The 25,910-nt window shown below is 38.7% G+C and overlaps 1 protein-coding gene across 2 annotated transcripts; it reads left to right on the forward strand.

The window, feature by feature from the left end:
- Window positions 1–25,908, forward strand: LOC110842913 (acetylcholine receptor subunit alpha-L1). Of its 2 annotated transcripts, none has more exons than XM_022088785.2 (19): window positions 1–823; window positions 1,494–2,237; window positions 17,391–17,435; window positions 18,221–18,330; window positions 18,946–19,025; window positions 19,281–19,338; window positions 19,418–19,450; window positions 19,521–19,530; window positions 20,830–20,900; window positions 20,960–21,035; window positions 21,103–21,125; window positions 21,200–21,261; window positions 21,350–21,388; window positions 21,485–21,602; window positions 21,715–21,868; window positions 21,971–22,010; window positions 22,337–22,403; window positions 22,514–22,712; window positions 24,322–25,908. In XM_022088785.2, exons 2-19 carry the CDS (start codon window positions 1,884–1,886, stop codon window positions 24,514–24,516), a joined length of 1,734 nt encoding a protein of 577 aa, XP_021944477.1. In that variant the 5' UTR covers window positions 1–823; window positions 1,494–1,883; the 3' UTR covers window positions 24,517–25,908. The 2 variants fall into 2 exon arrangements, with proteins under 2 accessions (XP_021944477.1, XP_035706537.1); XM_035850644.1 differs by having other exon boundaries at window positions 19,521–19,524; window positions 20,824–20,900.
- The last annotated feature ends 2 nt before the right edge of the window (window positions 25,909–25,910 follow it).

The raw sequence follows: 25,910 nt of genomic DNA on the forward strand, positions 1-25,910 counted from the left end.
AGACAGAGGATCTGCTTTCTCCGTGCCAAGTCATAGGACGACTCTGCTCCTTTCTATGGACGGACGGGCAATGGCTGCCAATGGAAATTCGCCTCGCTCAGAGAGCAGCAGACGACCAACAAAGCACTCTCGCAACAGGCTCTCCATGCACAACACCAACCACGGCGACTACTTCTGTGTCTGCTGTCGGCTCCCCACTAGTTTTCTCCAGCAGCAGCCGTACTTTTGCCAAACTCTGTCCTGACTCTCTCTCTCCTCGTTCCCGGGACTGAACCAAGGAATCTGCAGACTGTCTTCTCTCACTCAAGTTCCAAGTACGTCGGTTTTCATGTTATCTGCAGAGTTCAATTTATTCCATGGCACCAACGGTACGAAAACCAGCTCAGCTCAAACTCACTCTGCACGACACGTTTTTATCAATTAGCTTGAGTGCTTGGGTTTGAAATCGGTCTGATGAACCTCAGTCAGTTGGATACTCTTAATTATTGTGGTGCATCGGTGGACGTGTGGTGAAATTATTTAAATCGCTATCAATTGCATTATATACATGCATACATACCGCTCCACAGAAAGCTGATTGGCTTTCACTAGTAAAACTGCCGGCTTTTAAATAATATTTTGATATATACCTTTAATAATAGTTGTTCTGTAAATAATTAACCTGCAATATCACGTTGTTGAGACTGGGTTGGCTGACGAGATATGAACTAAGGAAATATGTGTACCAAAGCTTTCACCGTTTCTCCGATTGAGCAAAGAAGTTTGTTTTAGTGGCATACTTGTGTGAAACATGTGAAATTCGAAATAACCCATTTACTTTTTGGTAAGTAATTTATTTTACATTTAATTTGTTTGATTGTTGACGAAATAGCCTATAAAACTTAAATTAGTAATAAAATTTTGCAGCAAAAATATGAGCATCGTATATATTTATATATATATGCTAGTATAAAAAGAGACGTTTGTAGGGCTCATGAATGTAAAAGTGTTCTTTTACTATAACATTGACTTTTTTTGCATGGACAGAAACACGTATTTGAAATTTTGGTAGGGAAATTATAAATTAAATTGGTGATATATATTAAAAGTATCAGAAGAATTGTCCTGAAATTATAATTGGTGTATTATTTGAAGCTTGTGTATGATTAAATTAATTCTCTTTGTTTATTTACACAAAATTGTTGGAATGAAGGAAAATTTATTTTTCATATTACGTTCCCCACCACGACAAAGCTATGATGAATTTCCCTGGAGGGTGTGTAGTTTGAAACTCGGCCAAAACTCTAATGACGTAAAGGTACCATGAACCTAGACGCATACACACAGTGCATATGTACATATGATCATTATGAGAAAGTTTTAATGGAGATGAATATTTTTGTTACTTGTTTTATAAGTATAAGCCCTCACTTGAAAAAGTCTATGTAAAGTATTTGGCCTTGCATTTATTGATGCCGTATTTTACACATTGTATAATTTTGTGTTTGGGGCAGGGTTACAACAATTTCGGTGTTGGAACGCAGACTTGCGGAGGATTCCCGTTTTTAATAAAGGACGCCGAGGAAAAACGTGCTGGACAGACTCCAAGAAGAAAAAAGAGCCCGAAGAAACCATCACATTACATCACCACCATGCATGCTGCTGCTGTTTCTACTACGACTACGTCTCCTGCTTCTGCCGTTGAGAGGGTTACATTGAGAAATAAACAATATTGAATTCATGGGAATGAAAGCCTGCAAAGAAAGTGGTGCAGCCAAATAGTTGAGCTCCAGAGCTAGTGAAAGGATACACACTGCGTTGCTGTATTCAATCTCATGAGGATTTCCTGCCTGGTTTACAAATTTTGTCGGTAGTCGAAAATCCAACTAGCGAACTCTGTGATAATGATTCCATCAGACTCCACCGCTTTTCAACGTGTCCGATGCCATCAAGATGATGCGGACACGAGGACAAGAAGTCGCTTCAAAACAACGACATCGACTCGTCTGTTATCGTCACCTGCGATCAATTTCAGTCGTTATTGCCATCCAGGGACTATATGTGTCAGACGATTTAATGGCTATATTTTCCTTCTTCTCGTACTTCTAAACTTGTGCCCAATTCGAGCTAATCCTGATGCAAAAAGACTTTATGACGATCTGCTCAGCAATTACAATCGGCTCATACGACCCGTGTACAATAACACGGACACCGTGCTGGTCCGGCTGGGTCTTCGTCTCTCTCAACTTTTAGATTTGGTACGTCTCTCTAATATATTAACTTTCTATATATTTTACACTTCTCTTCCTCACAAGATGAATTCTATTGCTTATAAATATAAACTGTACATCACGTTGCTGGAGATAGTTAATGCCGTGAAATTACACAACTTTCCTTCCTGATGCTCTGGTCAGACATTTCACGGAATAGAGAAACTCAACAACTCTACGAGAAACCCACTGCCAGTGGTGATCATGTCAAACGTCAATAAAAATTGCACGTATAAAAGACGTGACATGACAAGTTGAGACAAGACGAGTTGGTGGAGAAAGTTGTAGTGATGAGAGAACCAACTTGGTTTAAGGGGAAACTAATGTGTCCTTCTGCGATAGAGTGCTTTCCTGTTTGTTCCTAGCTCAATTGACGTATAAAATTGATACGCAAAATCATGAGACGTATTTATATCCTGCCCCACGCAGAGCCAGTGTTACACATCACAGCGCGATCATAAGAAGTGGCCCGCCGTAATATAGCCATTTAGTACACTGGCATTTCTGTATTGATATTTGAGACTCGCAAGACCAAAAAATGCTTTCGCAGTGACAGGTTGGATTTTGGTATTGAATGGAATCGACCAACATAGAACGCAGGTGCTTTTGGAAAGTATCACTGGGAGATATAAAACCGTGTCCCTGGTGGCATGATGGTGGAGATCCGTATAAATATACACCACAAACCATCCTACCCATTACTCAATCCCATACTGAACTGAAATGGAATTTTGACGACAATAATGAAGTCGTTTGTTTTCTGGTAACGTTTGGAACATTAATCTTAAACATTAAGCGGTCCTGCAAAGAATCACAATTCAAAGGGAAAACTATAGCTAGGTGTCCTCCTCCAAACCCAGAGATGAGAAACCTGCTCACTCAATTTCACCACTGTCAAACGAGATCCACATTGAATGAATAAATGAATACAGCACCCTCCACATTACTGTGGTTTGCAATGGAATCGCATTGGAAGTATAAATCACATGACAAGCTTAAACATAATGAGATTGGATCTGTCGTCATTCTTCATACTTTCACCAACCCACTCAATTCGGTGCAATAATGAAAAAAATGTACACAATGTCGTTCCGTCCAACCATTTGTCGTCTCCTACAACTTTTTTGCTTTAATTATTCAAAAATACTATTATTGAAAGAGTTTGCAGTATTCTCACCATTGATTTAGATCAACATTGTTGGAAGCTTTACGGTTTGCCACTCTATTTCATTGATTTTTCATTGCCTTCACCAATGCTCCAACATTGACGTCAAACTCAATCGGGATGAAAGGATCTGACCGTTATTGCCAAATCATCTGCTCATCCACATGCTTTAAATGTGTTTGAATTACGAAGTGAAAACTGTAAGCCAGCATGATAATCATCTCCAATATTGCTACGATCGTAATATTGCAATCATTTGGACGAGATTGGTGGGCATAAAGTTAACGAAACTACCTTCGAGGCACACAGATTTGACAAACAGGAAATACAGCGTAAGTTCAGAATGGAGACAGTAAGCTCGTTTGTTTTGGGAGATATATTGCTTTAGGTCGGTCGAGTCGAGCCGGGCCATGAATTCTGGGAAGACAATAATGCTTCTTCTTCTTCATCATCCTTGCTCCCCCACAACCAGCCTTCCTCCTGTTGAGAACTCACCTGACCTCCCGTTAGAGAACTGTTTTGATGGCAACAAACAGAGTGAGTAGTGCTTGTCGAGGAGGCTAAAACACTTTCACCAACATTTCCAAATCATTGGATTCCTCGTGTTTATAATCAGCGAAATGGGAGGATGGATTACTCGCAACAAACCCACTTATTCCGTGATGCAGAATTAATGTCTGCCTTCATCCCTCCCTGAAACTTATGCGAGTGAGAAAATACGTTTCACCATCATCGTCTGGCCTCGGCATCACTATTATTACAGCATTAATTAAAGGCATGTGTGGAGATTCCAGATTCTATAAAATCTAAAAAAAATATTTTTGAGAAAAGGTATCGGAACATTCTGCTGACTTGGCAGAACATGACAAAGCCTTGTTTGCTTTCATGGTAGTGAGTGACTGAGTGAGTGAATGGAGGAACAAGTGGCAGGCAAAAAGTCTTATGAATTGAGTTTGCTTGGTTGCTGCAGTGTTTCCCTAATTGGAGTGCACGCACAAAGAGATTTCAATATGAAACCAACGAGAGAAGAGTAGTTTTTGTAGAGTCTGCCTCCGTCCTCCTCCCCGTCGACAGTTAATGATTGTTTGCTTTTCAATATCGGCTTTCTCTCCCTTTTTGCTCTATAATATATCCTGAACTGATACCATCATGTTACCGCGAATATCCAGATTTTGTACCCCTACCTGAGAGCACCTTCGTGCTAAGGTTCCACAAAACCAACCTCAATCTCATAACCACACAAAGGATTCATTCCCTTAAATGTTTTCTTTGTGGGGTATAAATATACATATAAATATATATTTTAAACTGGTTGCAGTCTCCCGTACACGGTGAGTACGGTAATGTGAGTGATCGCGTCATCCACTTCATGAACTTTTGGATGCTGAGTTTTAAGAAGAACTGAGAAGAGTTAAAACACGAAATTGAGATTATACGACTCCTTTCATGAATATTATAATATCTTTCTTCCTTCTGAAGCAAAATACTTTCTACTTGGTCGAAGCCACTTGTTATAGTTTACATGTTGTGTTATTATAATATGTATATACGTGTTGTATGTATCTATGTGTAAGTCTCTACATGTATGACAACATATGGCTGCATGCAAAGATACGTTTGAAATATGAGTGTTTAAGTAAACATTTATAATGTTAACTATATTTGTACCCTAGTGAAAATGGCGAGAAAATGATTGCGACGTTCTGCAGCCGCATATAACAGTTTGCAAGAGTTGTCACCAGTGCGAGCCTTTAGTAGCTAATTATAGTGCATGATAAACTGGCTGAGATAAGCTGTCAAATATACAGAGACATGTTCAGAATGAAAGTCGAGATTTGAGTGCATAAGCTGATCATGGGCGGTTTGCCTGAGATAATCCATTATGCATATAATAAGCGAGATTATGGGACCACATTGATCCGAATGGGATTTTGAATTTAAAATCTGGGATGACGAAAAGTGCAAAGAATGAGGAGTATGAAATGGCCAAGTCAATAAAGTCAACCTCTTTTGGAGATGGGAAATCTCGATTATTTATTTAACATATCAGGCAACTGATCCCTCATGTAGATAATGCTAAAAGGGCCATGAATCCAAGATAAATCTGAACATCAGCCACTCAATCCAGAGACGAGTAACGACTTCCGTCTTCAATTTTTTGACTCTGCACTCGAGATCGAGAGAGAGCAGCTTAAAACAGAGGATGAGTGGGGAATGAAAATGAGAGTGAAAGCCCAACTCATTAAATGTGACTGCTGCTACTGCTCCTGGTTCACTTGAATCGCGGGCATTCGATTCCTATCGACTTTCTCCCTCTTTCCTTCTTGCTTTCTTTCTTTCTTCATGTCCTCTCCCCGTCCTGCTGCTCCTGCGAACCAGAATAAAACCAAGCTGAGATCTGTCGTGCTCGTCCAAGAGGATCTCACTTTCTCCCAACCTCCACAAATCCAGAATCTCTCGCTCTCTTGTTGATGATGCCAAACGGAATGTCAACACTCATTTTAATACTTTCCTTAAACGTTTGGTTATATATATTCCGCTATTTGACGTTATCCGTTAGTGGGCCTGAGATGGTCGAGTTCTTCCAAGTGGAAGAGTTTGGGGAAGTTGCGTCAAGTGAATGAATGAATAAATGACTGAAGGTGTTCACGGGGCCAAGAAAAGGATATACGAGAGAAGGGATTGATGTAATTTTAGTGAGACAATGCTGTAGATATGCCTTAAAGTTGGGATAAATTCTGGGGGTGGTGGAATTAGGATGAGATCAGGATCAATGATGCCTTTAGTTCCAAAGTGATGATTCGTATTCACAACGTTCCTCTTCCGTTGTTCAGGCTACAGTGGAGAAGAAATAGGAAGAAAGGACACTGAGGAGCATTCTCAGGACTGTTGTATTCATGAAGGTATTACGTAGATATGTACGTACGAATATATAGCAGTCTAGGAATTCAGGGACGAAACACTCATTCCATGGGTTATCCTGACTTCAAATGTGCTGATTATTCAAATGACAGCTGTAAATTTTTTATTGCATATCCGCCAACCTTTTGCCTGCTGCATTGATATCATGTGCTCATTCTTAATTACAATTCAGTAGAACGCCTTAATCAGACATACATTGCATTTGCCAAGGAGGGCGTATTCTGTTTATGCGACCGGAACTTTATTTGCGGAGTGCATTAAATACAGAAATAATTACGCTACTTACCTTTTCTCCGCACTCCACTTATTATGCTGAGTGCGAATCCATTCGTGCGGGTTATGTAAGTACCCACGTAGGTTGAGACGATATCGATCTATGCGCTTACTCTTACGTACGTACGTCTCCACTACTTTGTCGGTGAGCTCAGCCTACAGACAATGATCTTATACATATTTACTATACCGTCTTCTCATCTCACTGTTTTTGTCGCTTCGTCGCAAATTGCCAGGATAGCCGTAGGAGATGGAGAGACACTTCAGTCGGTCGCCTTGATCACATTGTTTTACTAAATACGGAATCAAATGAGCCCGGAAATAACTGTGGGGGAGTTTTCTCCAATTTCCAACAGATGAGAATGCTGGAATCTATAGCGTATGCAGCTACAAGGGAAAGATTTAGATCAGTCTTGTCGTCAAGCTTTTGTTCCCGTGTGTTCCCAAAGATTTGGTAATAAGGCTACTGTTACAGATACACCATTATTATTCCATTATACATACGTAGTTGGAAGAGTAAGCCGGCTTGATCCCACAGAGCGGCATCCTTGCTTGGGAGACTTTTATTGGTTGCTGTGCTCTCGATTGACATCCGATCTCTTTCTCATCTTAATCTTTGTCAGTCCTCTGGGTTTCCCCATCCAAGTTTCCAAGTATCTTCAATTAGTCTTGCTTAAGTGGACACTGTAAATGGGATTCGGGGTTGGATGAGTGCGTCAATGACCAGAATACTTTTTGGTATTGGTTGCAACTGGGAGCGTGTCTTATCAATCTTTACTCTTTGTTCTACTCTAGACTCTGTCTATTCTCTTGTTATTTCACACAGCAAATGAACATGTGCACCGCTACATATGTACATATTGTACCAAGTATCTGTTCCCTATGTGCAATAGGCAACTCTCTATGTGTGCATACTTTCACCATCTAAAAACTAGGGCTAAATTACCAGACACGGTCGTTTTTGCATACTTGACTGATTTATACAATGAAATTGGTTTGAAGAGGACTTTGGGGTCACGAATAGGAGCCTCATTACGTTAGGGAAATGAATTGAAATGCTCTCATTCTAGATTTTATCATATCTAAAGAATTCTTAAGTAGAACAGGAAGATTTGTGCAGTGGGCGAGGAAGAGGATGGGATGGCTGGAGAGGAAAAGCACATCATCAATAACTATTGAAACTCAACCAACTCTGCGTCTCTCTACGGATTTATTCGCAAAATGCTTCCCCGACTGGAGACACACTGAACTGACAGAACTTCCCTTTTCCCTTATATAAATGAGCATAAAGTTGGTTCTTCAAAACTCTGGAGCAAAGTATGCTGCTTGTCAGACGGGCAGACATCAGAAAACTTTTGCTTCTGACATTCACTGGAGAAAAAATTGGACTGAGTGACGGAGGCAGAAGAAGAAGAAGGAAAGATACGAAATGCATCCGAGGCCTTCGTCGTGTCATTCTTGTGGAAATTCTTTCCCAGCTATTCCGTCGGGTCGGAAAGGTTTCGTGCGGTTTCAAAAGTGCTACCAGCATTTGTTGATTTGTTCACAAGCAGCCTGTTGGCGCTAACGGATCCACGGTAATATGGGCTATTTCCCATTATAATTTCATAAAATCACCGACTCCATGTACCAAATAGGATTCAGTTAAATATGTCGTCTTCCTCCTCTGTCCTAGCGTCGTCACATTACAATGCATTTATTTGCGCATGTATAAGCAACGTCCTCGGAAGTCTACATAAATATGAGTACTTCACTCCAGGTCAGATATATTTTTATGGACGTAAAAGTATATAAACGATCAGAATTTGAAGTGAAAACGCGAAAAAGAAAGTTGCATTTGATCTCTTTTGGGAATATCTAATTACAAATTGCGATGGAGTGAGCAAATTTTGAAGGATGAGCTAACCTGAAAGAAGTGTTAAGCTGTCGAAATGATAATTATTTGGTGCAGGGTAACCGGAGGAGTAATAATAATTGGAGGATAATTTGGAAAGACTGCTTGGAATGTGATCAGGAGGATGAGAGATCTGATGGAACGCTTTCACTGTTGACAGACTTATTAGCTGAAAATGTTGTTGTTATTGTATCTCATGAAATTAGAACTGGCAATGATGAAGTGATGATCCAAGTGAACCAGCAGAGTTGGTCTCATTTCAAACTTTATTGTTCTCAACCATTCCAATAACAAGAACATCTGACAGAAAAGTAAACATTTCGAGATAAAGGAAATATTGCTGGCGCTCCACTCTTTGGTAGGAAATGGCTGCCAGGAAAGCACGGAAATATGATATCCATATACATATATTTTGTACCATGCTGAAAATATTCTTCTGCCGCCCAATCAACTTGCATAATCACATCCTTTTATTCACGCCGTGGCGCTCAGAGGCAATTAAAATAACGAGAATTTGTGTTGTTCTGTCGGAAGGGAGAAATTCATCGTCACCAAGAACCTCACCAGAGTCACGCAGTCATGACACAATTGCAAAATGAGATAAAGAGAAAGTTGTCCGGTTGTTGCAAGACTCGAAATGTCCCATGATAAAGAGATTAGCCTTCCACTACTATAATTAATGGTCCCAATCCAGCCTCGTCAAATCATTTGGAAATAAGTAGAAAACAATGAGAGAGCTTTTCTGTATTGCTTGCCAAACGCGCAACACTGCTGCCTGCCGACTGCCTGCATCGAGATACATAATAATAATAAGCCTTTCACCAGCGGGGCTCAATATCTGTTTTTGTAATGTAATGCCGCAATCCCTCCCTTTGGTGTATTCCTCGAATTGCTATGCTGGCATAAAATTAGAATATCATACGACCCACTCGCTATAATCCCCTTCACATCAAAAGCACCATAAAATAAAACGGGTGCTACCATGTTGACAACAACAATAGAAAAATTGAATCCTTCATATATTGTACATTAGACGCGGAAATGTACAGTTCCAGCTTAGCAGACTAAGCAAACCAAGTACACGTCCTTTCAATCTACAATCTGATCGTCGTTCTGCATCACGCTCTTCTTAGAAGTCGCATTACATATTTCAAATAAGAATCCTTGCTGGCGGAAAAGTAGTTTCAAGGCGAGGGAATAAATAAGAAAGCTTTCTTCTTGTATCTGGAGAATGATGGAACTATAATAGAAGAGAAGCTCAAGCCACTTTATAGACGTACTTTATAGAAGATTATTGAGGAGACAGCCATCTGAGTTAGAGCCAGTCACAGAGTTGACAGACAGTTATCCATCTTACCAAGTGGTTCCGTCTTTCTGCGTAATTTTCAGTCATTCAAAGTTAAGCCACTTATAATTTTTATCCATTTGACTAGCTCTGTCCTGGAGGAGGAAGGCAGCATTAATAGACAAAGGGGCACACAATGCAATGCCACTGAACAACAGAATGTGGCTGAGTGAAGGAGAAAGTACCAAAGCGCCTGTATCATTCCTGCAAAAGACAATTGGTTTGGCCATTTAACTCCAACTCCAAACTCTCAAAAAAATGCTTCGTCTCCCAAACTAAATCCGACTTGTGAGCATTAAACGGAGGAAAAATGAGCTAACTACACTTTTCTCAAATGAGAACGACCACTGTTTTTTGGAAACAGACGATAACAAGAGTGGAATGGATTTCACTTTTGGAATGAGGGTTTCCGAGATATGTATTATTGCAGAACTTTGTCACTCTCGTCATTACGGAGCTGCGCAGAGCCTGGCTTGTCCTCCACAAAACTTTTACGACATTCTATTTTTACGGTAGGAGTAAATATTACGGTCAAAATCTCAGCCACTAACCCGGGTCCTTATTGAGATTAAAAAACTAAATTCCTTATAAAACACATATGAGACACATGATTCCCTTTATTTTTTACAAGCTGTAATTCTTGTAACTCTAAACTTTGCAAGTACTTGGGAATGAATAGGATTTACTAAAAAACACAGAATATGCGAAATCATTCTTGCCTGGTCACACACGGGATTTATAAAATTGTGAAACCTATTTATATTACGTATGTGGACCAGACTACTAAAAGGAAAACGCCGCTATTGTCTGTCTCCATGCATAAATAAGTGATCTACTTAATTATGGAGAGCAAATAGAGAAAGGACAAGAAATAAAATCCAGCATTTCCAGTACCAAAATTTTCAGTACATTGAATATTCTGTCCGCGATGCCGAGTCGACTCGGCGAGTCCGCCCCAGATACTTTTCACAATGCGTAAATCGTACTTGAATAAAAATTAAAACTTGCGCGTTTCTCTGCTTGAAACTTTTTCGATCTCCGTCGTTAACTCTGTTGCAATCTTACAACTTCCTCGAGCGCTTTCTACGCAAATAAGAATATTTAGCATTCTCCAGACAGTTTTGGAGGGGGAACAATAACAATAAAGGAATTAGTGCTGCTGCGGAGAAAAGGTATTAAAGTGAAGCTGTGTCCCTTGCAAGCAAAACCAAGGACATATTGTAGAGTCTCGTTCATCGACAATGTTTTAGTATGCTTATCACAACTTTCAGGTGAAAATTTTTAGTTTTCAAGAGAAATAAAATCACGATGTTCTCCTTTCTTTTATTATGCAGACCCTTTCTTGCAATCCTTTTTACGTTCAAGAGAGTCAAAAGTTTTAAAACAAACTTTAGTTCCAAAAACTATTATATATTAGAGAAACCGCATCCTTCTCCAACTTGCAATCAGTTAAGAAGACCCGAACCTTCTTGCCTCATTTATACGCTAGTTTCATAACTTGGTTAGCCGAGTACCGTCTTGGAAATCTAATTTCCTGATCAGTACCAGAAAAATGATATTTTCACCCAAAAACTTTCACAATCGTCTACATTAGTGAAAATTTAACATGACAATATTTCATTCAAATTTGCCTTCGTATTTACCTATTGTAATAAAAGTTAAGTAATGCAGAAATTCTGTCAAATACTTTTGCCTAACTTCATGTAGTTGCGTAATTGTGTAAATAATCACTAGTTCTTGTTTATGGATGTAATTCGCTATTGCAAAAGCAATGCTTGAGTGCGCATTTGAAGAGAAGGTCCAAAAGGAAAGGCGAGTGATATGAGAAGGAAGGTGCCTCAGAAAGAGATTATTCTCAGCAAGAGACTGGTCCATAAATTTTATCTGGGACCAGGGGACGAACTTTGTGAGCTTGCAGCACTTTTCTTTCTCTTTTCTCCTGTCCCAATACTCACTGTATCCTGACTTTGGCAGCAGCAATGGAATGTGTATGGTACACAATATTTCGAGGCAGTGCTCCAGTCAAAAGGACAATATGGAGCAAGGTTAGGTTAGGTGTGAGCCATAGCATGACACGAAGAAAGAAAGAATGAATGAATTCATATTCATATGAACGGCACAAACTTGCACTTTCCTCTTTGCAAGTACATTATGAAATAATAATTCAAAATCTCTGGGCTGCCTATACTTTATTCCGCATTGGAATGAGGAGGATGATTTTACGGGGCGAGGGAGGGAGAGAAAGTCAGCGGTGGCAACAGGAGGAGTGCCGTTGTCCATCCTCGCCAGTTTGACAGTGGCAGTAAACGATGTCGAAACTGAAAGTGGAGAAGTAGCAACAGAGCACGTAATGTGATTCCGTAGCTCAGTTTTGCAAAGAGCATGGAGCGATACAATTACCCACAAAGGGAAGAAAGCTCTTGGGTCAGTCGGGATGAAATTACACTTTCACTCGCTATATGCCAACCAAGGACTATCCGTCCAGCTCATTTCGTGTGCAGTGGGAGAAGAAGGCATGGCTGTCGGAGTGGTAGAGTCAACTAACCGTAAGGACGTGGAGTAATGCATTCCGTATATTTAGTCGCCTACATACATAAAGGAGAAAGCATGATGATGCAATGTATTTACTGCCTCGTCCTCTGCCTCTGCTGCTGCTAAGATAGTGCGAGCATAGAGAAATGAATTAGAATGTAGATTCTGTCCATTGGAATAAACGCGTTATGAAACTGAGAACCAGCATTTCATCTTCTGGGCCTCGTATTATAAAGTGAAATGGAAGCCCTGCTTTCATCACACACGAAATAATACAACTGCAGGGTTCAAACAATTCCAGGAGGTAACTAATGTAAATAAAGAGAAAGCTGACGAAGAAAATGGAATTTGGGAGGCTGCGAGCCAAGGAGTCACTACTACTCTATTCCCTTTATGTGTATGGGGATATCATTTAGAGGAGCTGGTGGGGAAAGCAGCAGCCAGAAAGACCGGAACGCAACCACACCACAATGAATGAAGAGTGGTGTAATAGAGGCAAGAGTGGTGCTTCAAGACTCGTTCTTACTCCATCCCATGCCTCTCCGTGTACACACATATTTCCACACCAACAACAGCAGCAGCAGATAAAGAAACGGCAACCAACTGGATTTTACGAGTCTCCTTAAAAGACACATCAGGAGCAACACTGTTTACACATTTTACTTCATGGGATACTTTCTACTTTGGTCGTTTCAGTCGGTTGGCCTTCTTGTTACACTCACCTCCAACTAGCAGTTCTCCCAATTTAGTCGACTGACCAGAGAGAGAGAAGCTTGATGGGCAGCAGAGGTGAAAGTGGAGGACGAACGACCAGTGGACGGATACATGTATGCATGCAAAAGGAGAACTGATGAACAATAACATTTGTTCCTTCGTCAACTGACCGAATTAGATGGTTCTGAAAACAGTTCCATGGACGGTCTCCTTCACGACCCATGCAAAAGTGTCGTCTTATTTTAGTGTTTGCCCGACCGGCAAATGATCTCAGAAAACCCTCCGTTGGGTCGACTGGACTTTACTTTTAGGACATTTGGAAGCTTCCCAGAAAAAGAATGGGAGCATAATAACAAACGGAAATAATTTTCCAATGCCCAGACATACTCCTCGACACAATAAAATCCAAGCTGGCTATGTGCAGTAGCAATTTTTATTCTTGATCATTCCCTCGGGCCTGTATTCTCCGCCGCGTCTTTGTTGCAGAAGATGATCCCTCCCTGCATCCGAAGCATTCGTTATATTATTATATTATTATACGACGAATATGTTTATACCATCCATGGTTATTTAGGTGTGGCAGTCTCCGCTCGACGCTCCGAAATAACCCAACGTCAATATAGAACAATGCAACAACGGAATGCTGCTGCCTCCAAACATGATCAAAGCTGATGCCATTATGAACTGCTGACTGTAAAAAATTTGGATATTTTATTAGACTCACGACCACCCTTTGTAGTTTCCCTTCATCTGTCTGTTACCAAACACATTTTTTTGTCCCTACGTGTAAAATGGGAAAGGACTTGAAAGAACAGACAGAAAAGAAGAATAGAGCCACACACTGGACGAACATGATTGCAAAAAGAACCAAATTCAAAGGGAAAGCCACTTAGTAAGAATAAATAAGCAAGCCAGTTGTGCGGCTGCATCCATTAAACAAACAAATGAAAGAGCCCTTTGTCATTTTATCACAACTTTCTCCAACAGCAGCAGCAGCAAGTTGGATGCTGGAAACCACGACGGAAGCAGCGAATCGGTTATGATGGTCTTATTTCCCAGTGTTGACGGCACACAGTACAATAAGTACATGTCTTTGCGTTCATGCATAATTCAGGCATAAATATTTTTTGCTGCGGTGAGAGGTAAATTAAAATGGTCTCTGCTCCCCTCCGTCTCTTCTCCCCTGTCGCGATGTCAGTCAAGATGAGAGTCAAAGGATCAAAATGCCGCCGGCACCTGCTTTTGTACCTTCGTCTTGATATTTCTCATCACCACCGAACCGGTGAAAGCTCCTGTAGCACTGGGAATTTGTGACACGGTCTAATCTCGTTGTGAAACGTTTGAGAAAGTCGCCAGTGGCTGCGTGAATGACAGTGTATCTCAAACTAAGAAAATCCTCCAAAATAATACGATGGCTAGAGAACTCATTTCAAAATGTGCTGAATTTGAGAGAAACGACACGCATAGATACTATTCTACAAATACCTTGCATTAGGGCACTTCCTCAGAGCGTGGTTCATATAATATTGTGTAATTTATATCATCTATTTAGGTATTACGAAGGAAGCCATCATTTTTTAAATTAGTCTGAATTAGTCTAAATTATCTCGGCACAATTGGCATTGGGCTACAGATTGGTCTAACTTACGCGTGTATATGCATACGAGATAATATGTTGCATTTGAGTAAAATTGAAAATTTATTGTCCGTGTGTAGTTCTGATCTATTTAGAAGTTTGTGAGTAACGAGAGTTCAGCGGCAGTACGGCAGGTTGGGAGAAAGTAGTAGCAGTTCGGTAGGCACCAAGACAGTTGTAGGAAGAGTGGGAAAATAATACAATTGAAGCCGTGTCGTGTCCCTGTGCATCGAGGAGAAATACGGAAAAAGTCGTAGTGGAAGAAAGTCGAGAAAATCCTCGCCTTTATGAACCATAAGAGAACCGATCCGAGAGGTTTGTTTGGTGACTTGGATTTAGTCACAAATTTCTGCCTACCGCATGAACGAGTGTCTTTGTAAAGTATGTCTTGCGTACATACACCACATTCACTTTCTCTCACGCTGCTGCTGTAGTAAATTCTGCGGTCCATGCAACTGTTATTCCTTTTTCCTTATTGCTTACACTTTCAAACAACTGAACTCAAAGCAACATTTGAGTTCAGTGCACTGTATCCGATGATTTTGCATTGACTGGGCTAAATTTCTTTACAGAAATTAAAATTAATTTCATAAGTTTCTTTATTCCTTTCTGCAACTATGATTTGTTTTTTACTGAATGCCACAACTTGAATTCAAGAAACGAATCCTATCTATAGTTCAAAGGTATGGACCCGAACCACTATAGTTTTCAAAATAATACAAGAATTGTTATTAAAACTTTCCATAATTACAATTTTTTGATATACGAATGATAAAAAGTTAAAGATTGGAAATCACATAACACAACATGAGGGATCGAATTTAAATAATTAGTATAATTTCCCAATGCTGGTTGTTTTGTCGTAAATTTATTTCTTTGCATATGTATGAAGTGACGGAGAGTAATCTGCATCTCCTTCGTCATCACTCTCATACGATCACGGACCATAAGTTGGTTGTAGGAATCTAATTCAAGTGCTCAAGAAGGAGCAAACTACAAGGTTCTCGTCCACGAACGACCGAGAACCGTGTAGTTTGAGTATCTGCAAGCTAAGCTCTCCTTCGCTTCCTGGTACAAAGTTCTATTTCATCATCTCAAAGTTATCCGAAACTTTTCTGTTGGGCTTCCACGGGCAAAATTTCAAGAGGGGTCCATTTGTTTGAAAATGTGCTGTAGGTTTCTAGGAGGCCCGCCTGCTGACGCTTTCTAGACTGACTAATGTAAATAGAAAACCAATTAATGCTTTTCGGAGCGTGATATAGAGTAGAAATACTTCTCCTTTGCTGCAGTGTGTTCTGCGTAAACCTTGAATCCGCTTGACAAGCGCTGGCTGATCTCTCTCCGGCTGCCAGTTAACTTTCAACTTACACAATAGCCGACACCTCAAATGGTGACACGACGACTAACCAAGTCAGCATCAGGCTTCGATTGGATTACGACCATGCTGTACTTCACTTGTGTATGTACGTACATCAACACTTTCCCCCAGAATCTAAAACCTCGGGAACTAAAACGATATAATTTGGACAGCGTGGAAAGGTTCAGTCGATGTCAACATGTGTTGTACCGGGGTAACGGATGGCTTTTCACAAGACTTGAAGATAATGAGTCACATATTGGTTCAGTGAATTGAATTCCAAGAGAGAATGCATTTCTGCTACGTCGAAGTGGAGATGGTGGGATTGGAAAGGTTGCCATTTCAACTCGCTTGCCTGACCGGAATGTTAAAGCCTGACGCGGAGATGTTCAGCTCCTGATTTTAAATTAACATTTGCCTCAGTCCTCCGTTCATGGAGAGGTTCAGGACTCTCTCCCCGCAGATATTTAATATGTCAAGTCGTCGTGACTCGTTCAAGGTTTCACTTTTTTTAAATCAGCACAATCAGTGAAACAAGTAGGACTTTTTACTTTCTGTTCATGGTATGCATTTTCCTACACGAAAAGAGATTATCTTCTTGAGAATAAATGGTAGCAAAGTTAAGTTTGAAAAAAACGAACGTTGCTAAAATCCTAATATTAATTTTCTCTCGGGATTACGGTGTCGGTTGCAGAGGAGATATGTTCTTATGTGGATATGTTCTTACATGGATACATTTTGGGGGAAGAGGGGAACTTATCTGGCTTCCTTCCTTCCTTTCTTCGTTATCTTTTTTACCCCATACTGAACTTACACCCAGTGCTGTGCTGTGCCTGTAAGCTTAATTAATCCCATTGCTCATATTTATTGCAAAAATACATGACCTCCCAAAGCTTCAAAGAGTACATTATTGGACCACGTTTCCTCTTGGTTTGCCTTGTTGGGTGGTAAATCCTACATAACTACTCCACATCTGTTGGCTCAGAAATGGATAGATTGGGAAACTTCCGGCCTCAGTTGGTTGAATGTGTATAGTGGGAAAGCACACAAAATCTTGGTGGTGCAAAACAGATAAGGATAAGACAGACCAAGTCTTTTGACCCTAGCTTTTCTCTATCCAATTTACTTTTCCACGGCTAGACAACATTTTTTTCCAAAGGCAAAATCCCACCCTTCCAGCCACGTATGCTAGCTAAAACCTAATTGGACTTTTCCTTCCTCTTTTACGTCAAAGCACAGAAAAAGTTGAAGTTGAGACACACGCCACAAACTATAATTTATGAAAACTTTTTCTGATTTTCAGGATTTGAAGAACCAGATTATGACCACCAACGTATGGCTTGACCAAGTAAGCGAAACCCTTGAAACTTACACAATTTTGGTAATATATGTGCATGTAAATAGATAAGACATACCCAGAGTAAGTAGAAATAGAAGGGATGTAGATAGTCATGAACTAACTTTATATTGTTACAATAGATAACTAATTGATATACCTACGTATTATTATCAATAATAAGAGATTTGAACAAATATTAATAATTGGACATTTGCCAAAAGTTCTTGCTACTGCAGCAGCACATCAGATAATCTTTATTATTTCCGTTGCACTTGTTGTGCCTCATCTTAATAACGATAATTACACAACATCATACAAGTTGTTATTGTTGTGGCATATGAAATCAATTTGCCGTTTTGTAGTGGAAACAGAGAATGTTATAAATCAGAATAGCGCACAATTGAATGTCCCCATGAACTCTTATAAATTAGGCTTGGATTAGATATCGTTAGATGCTCAACTCATTATTTCATGACTTGAGGCACATTTCAATTTAAGTGCTCGCAGATCGTTGCTTGGTTGGTTTCATTACTTGGGAATCAATTCAATTAAACAAAACATGTTACATAATAAACATGCACCCAGCTTCCCTATTGATTAAACTTGGACAAAGCGAGATGTCCAATTAATGCCAATTAAATTAACGTAGTTGCGATATAAATACATTTGCATTCAAAAGTACTTACAGCTTGAAGAGAAAGTTGAGTTTAGTGTTAAATAATGTTTTAGACCAATAAACAAATGATTAACTAATAAACTGTCATTATATTTTTTTCAACTCTCCTCCTGGAAAGTCTTGGTTCGATAATAAGTTTATCTGGGATCCTAAAGAGTACGGAGGTGTAACGGAGCTTTATGTCCCATCGGAACACATTTGGCTTCCAGATATCGTTCTGTATAACAAGTAAGTTTTAAAATTTCTTAAAGGATGCTGACAAATGCCGAGAGAGAAAGGATGGGATTTCAAATTCTAAATTCTAATACAATATGCCACCAATATTATTTGAAAAGCGTGTGTGTGTCCTCGTCGTCGGCTTGCACAACATGAGAGACGATAACGGGAGGCATTTTCTACAAATTATTCGTGATATACGTACATAGTTGACATTAGCTACACTATAGAAAAAATTATCTGGACACTTTTCAGCATTTTCTAAGATAATTAAAAATTTTATTGCTTAATAGCCAGAAAAATTTGTCGTATGGGACCGATCCTAGTTTTAAAAAAAATTTCAAAACGGTGCTTTTAAACAAAATCAGTTCGCCGTAAATCGTAGAGAACTGTGCAAGAAAGTAAAATGCAAATATAAAAGGTATCATTATGTGAAAAGTGCCGTGATAATTTTTTAATAAACTCTACGATATATGTATTTATATGGGATTTACTAAACTCATCTAGTTCGTAGTCTTCTTTTGGTCCTTTTACCGTCGTTTCGTGTCATGTTGCCTGCCACTTTGACGACTCAGACCTTGGACAGTTGTAGGAGTAGAATACTAATAGTTTTTTTCTATTCCTCAGTGCCGACGGCGACTATATTGTCACAACGATGACAAAAGCTGTGCTTCATAGTGATGGAGTAGTGACTTGGAAACCTCCTGGTACGTACAAGAATTTACCAACGCATCAGAACAATCAACAATAGTTAAATTACATTGATAATTGCATATACTTATCAATTCGTAAATGCTTAACGACATTATTGCAAGTCTTTCATCACATATATGAATATTTTGCTAAATTTTCTAACCAACCAACATTGTTCAATTAATTTATGCATGTTTGTTTGTATAGGACACAGGTATCCATATTCGACGTACTAAATAAATATATATCTTGTAATGATGTTTTTCCAGCTATTTTCAAGTCGTCTTGTGAAATAGATGTCCGTTATTTTCCATACGATATGCAACAGTAAGTATGAGAGTCAAATTCTTATCCAGCGTTTGATACCACAAAGCTTGAATTAACATGTGCGACCAATTTTCTATAGGTGCTTTATGAAGTTTGGAAGTTGGACATATGAGTAAGTATGCAGTTTTTACTCGTGTAAAGTACTAGAATTACAGTCAGTAATCGTTGTTTTGTATTTGCAGTGGGTTTCAGGTAAGAAAATTATTACTGTTATTTAATTGCAGTATAACATTTTCATTTGGGTATTTCTAAGGTTAACCCACTTGTTAAAATGTGCATAGCATTTAGATATATTAGTACACATAATAAGTGTAAGCAATCGGTTTTCAGGCATATTAATAATTATGCTATTAATTTTACATGATACACTTGCATTTCTGTTGTGCAATTTACTACACGTGGAGAAAGCACTTTCACTGAGTCAATGACTCTAAAATTGAAATTAGTATGCTTAAAGCAGTGAATGGTGCATCCTCATTGCCTTTGAGATAGCCTGAGATGAGAAAAGAAAGTCCAACATATGATCTGCCTATAAATATAAATATGGACCGTGAGGAAAGAGATCGAGGGGGAAGAGGAGAAAGTGGAGGGCATGAAATATCGCATATTATGCGAGTTGGCTTCAAAGTGTTTTCCCGTTGTGGGAGGACGATATGTATCTGGAAGTGAAAGTCGGACTGATTTAGTAAAGAGGCCATTCTAAACAGAGGAGGAGAGATTGGTGGCGATGGCGGTGGTGGTGGCAGGCTATGTCGAGGATGTGGGGAATGTGTGTAATAGTGAGGAAATATTCTGTATCACTTGTGCCGGTCGGTCGTTGAATTGGCAATATCGCAGAGCCTGCATATGGCCTCCTGCACATAACTGTACGACCAACTCTCTCTCTCTCTTCTCCCACTCCAGAGTGAAAGCAAATACGAATCATGGCAAGGAGGACACATGGGATTTCATGAAGAATAACTGCTCGGCTTAACTTTACTTTTGCTCCCTTAAATCCCAGCGTTTGTTCTTAGGGTTTTCCTATGCACCATCATAGGCCACCAATAAGCATCTCCCTCTTGTTTCATCTCTCTCTCTCTCTGATACAGAACACCAGAATTCCAGATGCTGGCTTGGAAAGCAAAATTTTGCTTTCTGTACATTTGGCTCATTTCCTGAGGGCGGCCTACTGACTTTTCATTTGGCCTTTATATCTATGTTTATGTAAGAAACGTGTTCATTTTTCCTGCATTGCATATTTATTTACGTTCCCAGCTCTCGGCGAGCAGTAGTTTTAGATTTTTAGTGTGACCTCTTTCATTTGTATACAGGACAAGAATTGAATTACTGTACAAAAACCATTCCAAGGGAATTGTTTGGTTGCATATTTTCATTCTTTCTCTCTGGCTTTCACTTTACTGTGACGTGTAACTTATGAAACTGACCATTTTGTAGGGAAAGTCACCCATTATTTTAAGCCCAAGTCTTAACAAAGCGTAACCTTTATTTCAGATTGACTTAAAGCACATAAATCAAGAGCCTGGTAACGAAGGCATCGTGGACATGGGAATTAACTTATTGGAGTGAGCTATTATCGCTATTTTTATTATTGCACTTATTTTGTGAGCATACAATTTTGCAGGTTTTATCCATCTGTGGAATGGGATATTCTGTCAGTTCCTGCTGAGAGGCATGAGCGTTTTTACCCATGTTGTGAGGTAAGGGAATTAATTGCTCTGAGTGAATATTGTATGTTGTACTTACTACGAGTTATTTTTAATACAGGAGCCATATCCGGACATATTTTTGTTAGCCAAAATATATATATAATAGCTTATATATAATATATATATAAATTATATATACATAATTTTTTTTATAGCAACATCACTCTTCGTCGGCGTACATTGTTCTACACAGTTAATCTTATTATTCCCGTGATTGGTGAGACACCGAATTTTTAATAAAAGATGCGAAGATGGATGATGCTCAGGGAAAAATTAAGTGATCGTTTTAACCAATTCTTATTTAGGTATCTCATATCTCTCAATCCTTGTTTTCTACTTGCCAGGTATTTGCAAATTCATAAGTTGCATGTATATTTAAGTGTAGTTTTACAATTTATTAGATATATTTTTCTATAATCTGTAAAAATTTTAAATTTTAGCCGACTCTGGAGAAAAAATCGCTTTGTGTATATCGATACTCCTCTCACAAACTATGTTTTTCCTCCTCATATCCGAAATTATTCCCTCAACATCTCTAGCAATACCTCTGCTTGGAAAGTAAGTATTTTGTTCATGAATTATGCCATTCAAAACTGTATTTGTACATTTTATTTCCAACACATGACGTTAATTATTCCTTTCTAACTGAGGATTATTGACTTTCATTTAGATACTTATTATTTTCTACGTTCCTTGTGGGGTTATCTGTGACCGTCACGACGATTATTCTAAATGTTCATTACCGGAAACCATCAACACATAGAATGACACCATGGGTCCGCCATGTCTTCATTCGAATCCTTCCAAAATTTTTGCTCATGAGGGTAAGCAAGTACACATACATGTGTCTAATGGTTTCTATATATACGTAGGAGAAGTATATAGATGGATTTTCTGTACGACTTCTTGTTTTACTCACGTTGCAGGTTCCCGAGCACGTTCTCAACTGTTCTGCTGGCCCTTCAGGTTAGTTTCTCCATTTGGTTCTATCTTATCTAATCCTAAGTGGCTTTCTCTGTCCAGGAAATCAAACAATCTTGAATCACAAGAAGGTTTGATATACAAAGCTCTCGTTCTCTTGACCAAACCATGTTTCCATCTAGTCCAATTTCTATCATATAATGTGACAATGTGCGCTCTGCACCTAACTTTTTTAAGTACTTACAAGTAAAATGCGCTGACGCAAAATTTGAAGATTTGTAAATTAAGGGCAAATGTGAAGTTAAACGTGAACGTGATGTCAGGCAGGTTTATCCCAAACCATGTATGAAGCCACTTTCTTGAATTTCTAGCTCGAACAAGTCCCAGCAGCAGCAGAGATGATGGGTGCAATGGATTTCAAGGAGTTTCTCGACTAAGGTATGAATCATTTGGTACAAAATTTGCACGCTTGATTTCCATCATCACGCTTCGTACATTTCTCTCTTATGTATGCATACATGTGGACTAAATGCGATTTTACTTTCCAGCGGATTAAGTTTACAGGGATTCTCAGGATTTTTGGAGCAAGGGGCCCTCGAGTACCCAGGCCCAGCATCGTCATCCTACGGGTTTGGTGGACTCGAGCCAGACAACCCTAGAAAGAAACTTCCCTTTGAAATACAGAAAGCCATCCATAATGTTCAATTTATTCAAACTCACATGCAGCGCCAGGACGAATTTGACTCGGTACGATACGAATTTCTGTTTTTTCAGTGTCCCACATAATCCCATGCAATTTTGTTATTATTAACACTTTACTACATATTCACAAAATCCATTCTTGCATTTGAATTATGCACCTTGCACATTGGACACATAAATATGTGAATGAAAGGAGAATGATTTTTAGACGCCTCGGCCTCGCAGTCTGATTTTGCATTTACTCATTTAAGAACGACTTGTGTTGTAGCTAATGGTATAAAATTCGTGCATTTTGTGAGCGAACTATATGCAAATATAGCGTGCAAGAGTAATTCTTGTCAATGTCAGCGATAGGGAAATTTCCTGTGTCATTCGACTGTGCTCAAGATTTATTTGTGTTGTTGCAAACTTTCAAAGTTTTCAAATAAACAAGTCAGGCTACTTTTGACGCACTGCCCACCCCATTTCTCGTCTACAATCTTTAAATCCTCCTCTGGTTCTATTGTCCAAAAATGAAACGAGTGCATTCTTTCTTGTTAAAGACCAAGAGAATGCCAGTTTGGACCGATTCCACAGAACAAACCATAGGGAGCCTTGTCAGCATATCTTGCAAAATGCATACGTGTATCCAAAAATGTTCTCTTCCAAGATCATATTGAAAGTCTTGTCGAATTCAACATGTCATGCTATCGAAACAAAAGTAGTCGTTTTATACAATGGATGGGGAATGCATGAATTTCAGTGTAGCACTAACCTACATATACGTGACAAACTGGAACGCCGTACAGTTAGTTTTTTTTCTAGGCTCTCTAGCAGCAGCCAGAACATTCATGTTTGCTTGATCTTATACGAAAGTATTATTCTAATGGCATTTTCCGATGGGAAAATACGATAAGTTTTTTGGGGAAAAGTATCATCTGTGTTTTTACACCCTCCATTACCCGATACGCTATGCATGTTGTATGTGAGGTCGAATTGGTTAGTTGGGTGGTGATGGTGTTTTTTAGCCCCAGGTCTTGACGTGGCATTTTGACACCAAATCCAATACTCATATCCTTGGGTCGTTTGAAACAGTGTAGGCCTTCGGCATACGTATATTTGGAAACGGTTTCCAGTTTCCTCCACAATCGTATTTTAAGGCAATATAATACTTTCTCCTCGACGTTTCCTCCTTTTTCATGAGTTTTAACCGGAAAATTTGATCGTGAGTTTATAGTACTGAAAAGGGAAGAAGAGAATCGATTTTCTCTCTAACGTCTTCAGACGTGTACTTTACTTTCTCCGAGCGAGCTGTGATCATAGTCATCGCTACCCTCTTCAAGCTGCCTTTAACACCACTTTTTTGTAAAAAAAAATGAGTCTGGCTGACTTGCCTCTTATGGAACTATGGAACATCAACGTTTCTCCGTAGCGAGAAATGCAACAGATTTATTTGACGAATTTTTGCGCCACTTTTACTCTTTTTAGAAACTCGAACTTTTCTAGTCTTATTTCGATGAATTTCAATTCATTAAATAAATGGGCTCTTTGACTGCATTCTTGCCTTTTCTAGAAACACAAGTCGCATATTTATATGTAATAGTAAAAAAATTGCGATGGAACTAATTTAATATTTTTCTAGTTCTTCATCTATCTGTGTTTTTTGAGGTTACAGGAAGATCAAGATTGGGGGTTCGTGGCGATGGTGCTTGACAGAATCTTTCTCTTACTATTCAACACTGCCTTTTTCATCGGGACGACTTGGATTCTTCTTGAGGCGCCGGCATTGTACGACTACAGTGAGGCAATTGACAAGGTCATATCCACGATAGCAAAAAAACAATATTCACAAGAACAGCTGGGTATCTGATTAATTATTCATAACTTATGTTTTGACTGCTATTTTGAAAATTGATCGAGTATACAGCCAATGTTCATAATTGTGTGTGTATCGCTAGTATTTTTGGTTGTAGTAATTTTTTTGTTTTATTATCAAAATACTATGAAATCTTACGAAAGACTGACGGGCAGTATGTATTGTATTAATTATATGTATCAGATGCTTGATAAAGTTCACCAAAGTAACTTCAAATTTTCAAATGTGAAAATTGTAACGACATGTTTTTACCATAATGTGAATTTCATCATGAACTTTTACCACACCCATTCTCCACAGAAGCAGTATTATCATCATCACTATCATCATCATCGTCAGTCTCCTAAACATGTAGGTACCCATATGAACCAGTTACGTAATCCCTTCCGAGTTTGCAAACTCTAACTCTGAAACATTTGCCAATAAATATTCTACCACTGATCGTGAGATAGACGATGAATGATAAATCAAATGTCCCCATACGTCATAAATACACACACTCTGTAAACCTCTTATTAAATGTAAGGACTATACAAAAAACTAAATAGACAATCGCAATCCAAATGGGTTTATTACATAACAAACCACTACTTACTAAAATTTATGTATGGAGCCATGCTACATATAAGCGAGAACATACTAGTAAAATAATTACAATTACTCATACTTATGCTTTGCAGAGTTTTAAACAAAGTTTGATAAAATGTGATTATTTATGTGCCAATGACAGGACTCTGTTCTTTACATTAGATCACATTTCGTGAGTCAATTGTTTATTGCACACTTTAGAGTAAAAAACAAACAAAATCTTAATGACATCTGAGCTTTTACCTAATTTACTTTGTCCGTTCATCAATGCAATATCCTCATTTATTTAAGAGTACGTTAGAATGAAATTGTGTCAAATAAATATTTGTACCTTTAGAGATAATAACAAGACAGACGTTTAAGGAGGAGCTACATATATAAAACGCGTTGGTGGAATATTTGCCCACGTTTTTATGAATACTTAAGTAAATGTGTGTGTGTGTCTAAATGTGTGTGAAAAATGGAATGCATAATAAAATAGATAAGTTCATAACTTGTCAATTATGACTGAACAATAAGTTATTAATTTATTATTACTTGTTTGTTATGTCATTTGGTAAAGATAACATATTTCAAGGCATTTCCTATCATGATTATTTCTAATGGATATGTGTATTTATACGTACATATACACATGGAGGTTTAATACATAGTAACCTGTAACCCTATGTATGTGTGTATCTATTCAATAAAACTAATCACAAGATAAATTTGTAACCTAAGTTCTTCTATGACATTTCCAGATAAAGTGGATGTCTATGAATATGTGCTCAATAAAACTATGTATATTAAAAATAATC

This window comes from Folsomia candida, unplaced genomic scaffold (genome assembly GCF_002217175.1).
Source record: "Folsomia candida strain VU population unplaced genomic scaffold, ASM221717v1 Fcan01_Sc001, whole genome shotgun sequence".
NCBI classification, from domain to species: Eukaryota; Metazoa; Arthropoda; class Collembola; order Entomobryomorpha; family Isotomidae; genus Folsomia; species Folsomia candida.